We start from the raw sequence: 8,326 nt of genomic DNA, 5'->3' as shown, positions 1-8,326 counted from the left end.
CTCAATATTGCTTAACTGATGATCTGACCTGATCACCCATGACCACTTACAATGCCAGTTAAAGACCTTAGATCCCCTTTGCTGTTTTCAGTGTCAAGATAAATATCATGCGTTTAAGTGGAAAATCTGTTAGTAAGATTGGGATATGATTTTTTTTTTCATGTTTTTTGATGAAGTGGAGATATTTTGCATATCCAATCCAGACACGCATCCATTCTTTCAATGTGACCAAACTATCAAAGTCTCCTGTTCTGCACATATCTCCCTATTACTGTTCAGATTTAATCTTCCTCCTCTCTGTGTCATCAGATTGAAATCCATCTTTAAAATTCACATCCATTGTATCATTCTTACATCATCTCGCGTCACAAAAAACAAAAATTTGCAGGTACTCACTTCCAAGAGTTTTTGTTTTTTTTTTCTTCATCTTAAATAAACTTTGAACTGGAGTGTCATTTTGACTGAAACGCTTAGTTATTATGCAACACTTTGTTTATGGAGATAAAGATTTGAAATACACTTTCTTCTCTCGATTGACTGGACAAAACAAAAGCTCATAAGATGCCTCCCTCCCCCATACTATGGCTGACTGGACAAGCAAAAAGAAAATAGAACAGAAAAAAAAAGTCAACGTTGCAGTCGTAGTCAGTTTTTAATGAACAAAACTGTAAATCTTATTCATCTGCATTTCATTTTAAGTTAAATGAACAATTTCCAGGATGGGAATTGGGGATTTTTTTTTTTAAGGATTTTTGTGGAGGAGGAAGAGGAGGAGGAGGAGACAGGGATTTTTGAAAGCTGGAAACCAGACCGAGAGTTGGACAGCAGTAACTGTTAAAGGGGGCAAAAGTGGGGTTGGGAGGGAGGGTGATTGGGGCAGGAGATGGAGAACGATCAGGCCAACAATTTGAAGCCCCTCAAGTTTTAATAAGAAAGGGAAAAGTTTATGTCTGAAGAACTTTTAAAGCCAAAACTGGCATTCATCTTTTAACCCTCTCCACCCCCTATCGCTTCACCGATGGGGGTGGAAAAAAAAATCCTAATCAGTTTAAACAAAGGATGTGATTTTAGCAATATTTGTTTTATCCTATTTTCTCTCAAACTTCTATAAGCTTGGAAGGCATATTTTTTTTTTTAATTTTTTTTTAAATTTACTATTTGAGGGGGGGGGGTGAATCAAATTCCTAGTTTTCTGCTCTTTTTTTTATTTTTTTTTTTATTTTATCTCACTGAGCTTTTTTTTAATATTTTTAAAAAATTTTTTTAAGGCCAAATTGGAAGTAGTTTTTCTGCTTTCAGACAGAAAAAAAGTTTACACCTTAATTATTTCCCCTGAACTGCAGCAGTTATAGATAGAAGTGAAGTATTTAGAAAGAAAACTACGGTCAACAAAAAAAAGATTCTATTACAAGAATTTTTTTTCTTGATTTTTTTTTCTATTTTTATTTTTTTTTTGTGTGTGATTTTATTTTTATATTTTTTTTTAATTTTGTGTTTCTTTCCTTGAAGATTCAATTTTAGAAAATAAATTTCAAGCAAACAAAATTGTCCATTTTGTTATTAATAAAAAAAATCCTTAGCTCAACCCCATCAATCTTAAATAGAAACTAATCATTAAAGATTAAAAAAAAAAAAGTTTAAAGTTTTTTTAAAAATTATAAAGATAAAATAAAAATTTTTGGTGTTCAATTCGACTTTGTCGATGGGAAGAAGAGAAAAAGTTTCAGAATCTTCTGATAAAATTGCCATTTAGGAAAAAAGTCAAACGCAAGTTTTCGTTAAAAATCTGAGAATTAAACGAAAATTATAAGCAAAAAAAATTTCATTAAATTTTTTCCATTCTTGGATTTATTTTTTTTTTGTTAAATTTAAAATTTTTATAGTTTTTTTGTTGTTTTAAATTTATTTGAAATTTTTTTGTTTTTCATTAAGTTTGTTTTTAAATATATCCAACTAATCTTTTTGGCCTAAAATATTTTCTTTTAAATTACTGAAAAATCAAGACTAACTTTCCAAAGTGTCTAAGAAATGCCTTGTAGGATTCTTTTTTTCTGTAAATAAATTTTGTTTGCTAAAGAGAATACCCCTCCCCTCGGGAAGAACTGTGGCAGTGAGGGGAGGGGGAGGTGTTGGGGCAGTGACATTCACTCACCACAAAAATTTAGAAAAAGAGAAATGTTTACAACTGATCAGGATTTTTCTATAGAAAACAAACCAACATGTCTGCCAGATTTAAAAGGGGGTGGAGATGGGGTATGATAGAGGGCTGGGTTGGGTTGGGTTGGGCTGGGCTGGGCTGGGCTGGTGTGCCAGTCACAGTGTCAGTTTTTGTCAGACTCAATGATCAGTTTTGGATGAAGAGCCTGCAATCTTTCTAAATTCTTCACCCGTTTGCAACCATACAAGTGTAAAGTGGTCAGCCTAAAAAGAAAAAAAAAAAAAAAAAATTCAGATTTTATTAAAAATGCAAAAAATACAGAAAAATCTTTGATGTATATACCTGGCACATAAAATTATCATTGAGAAGTAAATCTATCACTAACTGTGACAATTTATTTATGTATTTATTTGGAAAATCTGAGTTATATTCCAGAAATGATATAATTTCACTTAAAATTACAGTGTCGGTGGTGGTTGTGGTGGGAAAAGAAACTAATGACAAATTTTAATGGTGAAGCAAGAGTTGTCTAATCACAAACCAAAACAATGTATTTATTTGGAAATCCTAATGATCCATCTTCTAATGGCGACTTCATTTTTCTTACAATTATGGTGGCTTTAGTAGGAACAGAAATTAGTTTATATGTTGTACAATACCTGTCGAGATTACGTTAAATTGTTTCATATACATTTACACTACCCATCCGAGGGTAAGTAAAATTATGTTTTACATTACCGTCCTAGGGAAGGTAAAATTATTTCATATACGTGCCGTGAATTACCTGTCTTAGGGAAGGTACAATTATTTCATACATGTGTTGTGTAATACCCGTCACAGGGTAGGTAAAATATTCTTTTGCTCAAGATAGCAAATGATACATAGACATCAAAAATTCCTCAATATCCTAAGAATAACAGGTATGTTCAAAAGCAACTTCATTTTTCTCATCGTTTTATACGGTCCGAGCAACGCCGGGTAACCCTACTAGTATTTAATAAAGAGTAACAACTATTTAAACTACCAAGATCTTTAAAATCATTCTTGTAATGGATAACAGATACTATTAATCACTAAAAATCGTAAAACAATTTTCTATATAAAAAAAATACTAGATCAATTTATGAAATATTTTTTAAAATGTGTTCAATTGTAGACTTGCAAACAAAAATCAGTTATAAAATTTTAATTTAATAGTGTGTATGCATGAAAAAATAATATTTGAAGTTGATATACTAAATTCAGTATTTGTTTTTTTTTTTTAAATTATGAAGTTCAAAATAAAAGTTCATACAACTTTTTTTTTGGGGGGGGGGGTTATGCTATTCCATAAATATTATAAGAGAGCAATCAACATTAATATAGAGAAACAATTTTTATTTCCAAAAATTGTAGTTCTAAAATATTTTAAGCAAAAAATTAATTAGTGTAAATATCTTTTACAGACGCTCAAATTTTCATTTGGGTTTTCATACATTGAAACAATGGACATTTTCCGAGCCTGTTTTTATTTATATACATATCTTTTATGCCAAGGAAAGGTTCACAATTTCAATATTTGAAAACACAAAATTTATGGAGGACTGTAAGCAAAAGAAAATCCTTATTATGAATAGATATTACTTATATTTGACGTATATTCATCAAGAAATTATGAACTATAATATTCTGCTTGTTCCTTCCTTAGTCTGTTCGTACATCATATTTTGAAAGACCATATACAGTTTCAAGGCCAAACTGCCTTTAAAAAAAGGCCAGATTCACAAAATTTGGCTTTAAAAAGGCAAAGTTGGAATCCTAGCCAAGAATATAAGAGTAACTTCTTTGATGTAGCCTCGTTTTCATATATCATTAAACTATATGATCATTGTTGTAATGATGTGAATTTGACATACAGCACAGTTCTTTGAAGAAAAATCAATGAAACACGTTATAAAATAAAATTGTGCTATGCAGAAAAATCAGCTTAATCAAAAAGTATTTGATTAAATATATTTTTCATTCCGTGGAATTTCCACAGGTTCTGCTAATTTACAAATATTCTGTGTTTGCTTAAATGGGTCCAACTTTTAAAATCCAACAATATAACTTATACGACGGTTTGGATAATTACAAGCATATTATTTGCACCTCCTCCACAAACAAACAATACCATTGACAAACTATCATACTAAGTGTCTTGTGCAGTTATACTTTGAAGAGTTCATCTCTCGTCAAGATAATTTGGTAGAATCAAGTAATGCTAGTCAACTCATAAGAGAAATTAAGTTCATACTTTTCTTATTGATCACAGCATGAAAGTCAAAATGATGGTTCAGGCTAATTATTGAAGGCGTCCAAAAGATTTCATTATCCATGTCTGGATGAACTCTTCTCACAAAATCTTCATAATCAACATTTAAAGGATTGTCAATGTCTAAACTATCGTTTTATAAAACTTCTGTTATAAGCAGAAATAAAGGGAAACCACAAAAAAAAAAAGAAAAAAAAAAAGGATCGTCTCTCCTAGACAGAATGAAATAAGGCGGCAGGACTGACAGTATAAATTGTGCTTGTACAGTTATTTTTTTTCTATGGTTAATAGTTTCGTGCTCATACGAAGTGTTCTTGTTAATTCTCATAACCTACAACAAATATTCTTATGAAGGTTGAAGTTTTCTCTTCTAAAACCAAAGCATTTCAAACATCCTAGCAAGATTGAATACCAAAACAGAGCATCAAGTTATTGAAAAAGTAAAGAAAGAATTGAAATGTGAAAGTTTTAAACTATTGTTTTTTTTTTTTTTTCTTTTTTTGTACCTTTTGCAATGGTTGGTCAGACGTTTTAAATTGCTTTCTGTGATGCCAGTAATGAAATTGAGTTTTAATGTTTCCAAATCTGTTGAACCTTGTTCAGCCAAGCGGCACACACTGAAATAGAAAATTATAATTGTCAGGGGATGAATATTAATCAGTTATATATAAATATATCAGTTATTTTTATTAGCAATAGTAACAACCTGGAACACTATTGTTGTATTCAAATTCACTTCCTTACATGATAAAGTTTTTTTGCACCTGCAATTAAGTCATTCCTTTAGACGGGACACATTTTTATTTATATATTTTTAGGTAAAAAAGATGTATGCGCATGCTGGATTATTAATCTCAACTTAAGATGATTATTTGGATTCTTCACTATTCTCATCTTTCATGTTATTTGCACAAGGTTTTGGACAATGTAATGTGACCTTCAGATGCATCTTGTCAAACTTGGGGAATCTATCGAACTAGAGAATCAGCAAATTTTAAACAAAACTAATCCATGGGGTAGGATGCTCTTGGTCTGCAAGGACACTTCGCACAGTGGATAGAGTACTTGGTTGTAATGGGTACAGTCATGGATTGATTGAAGGTTGAATCCTCAGTGCAGGCAGGCCCAAAATACAACTGCAAATTACTTGGGACTTCTACACATTCATGGTTGAAAGTACAAGAGCATGCTACCCACATGGATTAAGAGTTCAACAAGATACACCTAAAGAAGGTCGGAAGCTACATCAACCACAACGTTGTGCAACTGATACACAAGATGAGAACAATAGTTCGAAGAATCCAAATATGAATAATTAACTTGGTTGTTATAATAATCAAGATGAGAAAAAATAGTTCGAAGAACAAAACCTCAAAAATCATGAAACTAAAAAATTGTTTAAGGAACAAAATCTCAACTGAATATTGCTTAAAAAAATTACGTTAAATTTTGATTTTAATAATTCAAGGGTGCATGATAGGGAGTGGGGTGGGGGGTTTGGTATAGCCTTTCCCCTCGCAATCCCGCATACAAATACCACCATCATAACATTTATGCAAAGCTAAATAACATTCAAGTCTTGGTAACTGATTACATCTATAATCAACAAGGAAAATACTGTACGGAATCTATAGTTTTACACATCTAGCAGCAATTTAGAAAAAAAAAAAAATACCAATTTGAAAAATTGGTTTGAGAGAAAAATTCATTTTAAAAGTTTTGTTTTTTTTAACCTTCAACAAAACAAAAACTTTATCAAAAACCATACAATGAATCTCATAAATTAATATCCCAAATCACCAAACAGAAGTATATGTCCCTTTAAAAAGATTAAAATTAATGATACTAAACTATGTCTAGAATCATTATTCCAACTTGGATCAGAATCCATTATACAATTTTAATTCTTAAAAAAAAAAAAAAAAAAAAAAAAGTATAAATGAAGATGCAGTTTATTTCAGATCCAGCACGAAGCCAGAGTGACGGCCGAAATCGACAATGTTGCCACACGGACTTAGGCTCATGCACATTTCGTGTGCCCTGAGCAACAGAAAGATATTTTCCAGTGACCAGTGGGAGTCTGGTCACCCTTGAGCAATCCACCACTAGACAAGTAAGAATGTAGCCCTGCTGGGTTGCATCTATGGTTCTGTGAGCTGGGAGCGACGAACACGGCCAGAAGTACATCACAAGTATGCTCCCGTGAACCAGGATAGCGACGGATGCGGTCTGGCCCTCGGACAAAAGAGGGCGTTAAGGTTATATATTAAGTTCATTGTAATAGTTCTTAAATTGAAAAAGTAGCCTTTTAATATCAATGTAAGTGCTACGAAAAACTTAACTTCATATAGATACTAGCAAGTTGCCCAGTGTTGCCCGGTCATAAGATACGCTTAAAGATATTTTAATTCATTCAAATTACATAATATAGAAACAATTCTCTATTAAACCTTATATGTAGCAGGGAGATCAAATTTCCCTAAAACCTCTGGCCTTGGAGGGGAGACTAAAACTTGCTATGGTTTCAAATGATCTTAAACGGCATAGGAAGACTTTATTCCAAATATTTCTCATGTTATATCTCCCTCTTTTGGAAATAGGATATGATTATGAATATTTCCAGTATCAAATAATCCTTATAAGCTGTGAAATTTACTTTATGCATGAAAACCAAAGAGGCCAGATATAACATGAGAAATATTTGGAATCCAGACTCTCCTTGATGTTATTTCAGACCATTTGAAACCATAGCAGCAAGTTTTCGTTTCCCCTCCATCAAGGGCAGAGGTTTTGGGGAAATATATATTTTGTAATTCATATGCAAAACCAGGAAAACAAATGAATATAATTGACACATTTTATGAAAAAAAAAAAAAAAAAAGGGGGGGGGGGTAAAAAATAGGCTCTGAATGATGGAGGATTCCCTTAATGTAAGACTAAGGCCAAATGTCACAGTCCACTGCACAATTCAGGTCATTATCTTGCCAACAAGCCTTCATTTGTTAAATTCTGATAAATAGTCACTGAGATTTGGAACTTACAAAATTGCAAAAAAAAAAAAAAAAAAAAAAGGTGGTATATCTATATATGGATATATCTATACTGGTAGCCAACTTGAATATTGAAATGCTCATATCTTTGGTTCGATGGGACGAAACTACATGAAAATTTGCAGGCTTTTTGAAGATAATACTATTCTATGGTTAAAATTTTATGACAATTGGTAAAAGAGAATCTATATTTTTAAACCAATAAAATATGCTCAAATTTGCCTACATTTGTATATATAGTGTCTTGCAGGTCAGCTTCAGTCTTGCTGCTTTGGTTGTTTCCTCTATGACCTTGCCAGATCATACACACATATTTTACCCGTCATTTTTGTTAAAAGATGTCTTGGACGATCGGGCGATTCCAAGCAAGAAAGGTTCACATAGTTATAATTGCAGATACAAATGCCTAACTTTATATAAAAAGATAAACACCTGCAGTTTTCAAACAAATCCACACTAGCAACTAATATTAGATAATAACATTGTTAAAAGTTAATTATCGATCTGTCCATATTTATCTGTCTATTCAATGATATTCTTTAGTTTATATTGGGAGTTATTTATTGTTTATAGAATAAAGTATAGCAATTAGCTTTAGCTGAAGATGTTTGCATAAATTAGCTAGGTTAAATAAAATAACCTTGTGCAGGCAGATGTGGAAAGGTCACACGTTAGTGAGACGTGTGCTTTTTGAATGAGGATGTAATGGAACTGAGGTCAGGAAGTTTAGAGTAAGAGAGTTCGAGTTTGGTCACAGAAGTGAACAGACGTGCTTCAAGCCAGGAAGCGAGGCTGTGAAGAACAAGCATGTAGACAAGAAATGCA

At 32.0% G+C, this 8,326-nt stretch overlaps 1 protein-coding gene across 3 annotated transcripts in view; it reads right to left on the bottom strand.

The window, feature by feature from the left end:
• Positions 1 to 633: 633 nt before the first annotated feature.
• The window catches only part of LOC145252515 (uncharacterized), a 93,729-nt gene continuing 86,036 nt past the window's right edge, over positions 634 to 8,326 (bottom strand). For all 3 annotated transcript variants that reach the window (XM_080112060.1, XM_080112059.1, XM_080112061.1), the window contains exons 13-14: positions 4,958 to 5,068; positions 634 to 2,421 (exon numbers count right to left, since the gene is read on the bottom strand). In XM_080112060.1, the coding sequence (XP_079968186.1) occupies positions 2,322 to 2,421; positions 4,958 to 5,068 (211 nt within the window). In that variant the 3' untranslated portion in view covers positions 634 to 2,321. The remainder of the gene's footprint in view (positions 2,422 to 4,957; positions 5,069 to 8,326) is intronic.

This window comes from Euprymna scolopes, chromosome 29 (assembly GCF_053919585.1).
Source record: "Euprymna scolopes isolate OS-2025 chromosome 29, ASM5391958v1, whole genome shotgun sequence".
NCBI lineage: Eukaryota > Metazoa > Mollusca > Cephalopoda > Sepiida > Sepiolidae > Euprymna > Euprymna scolopes.
This window is presented reverse-complemented; position numbering and strand designations above follow the sequence as displayed.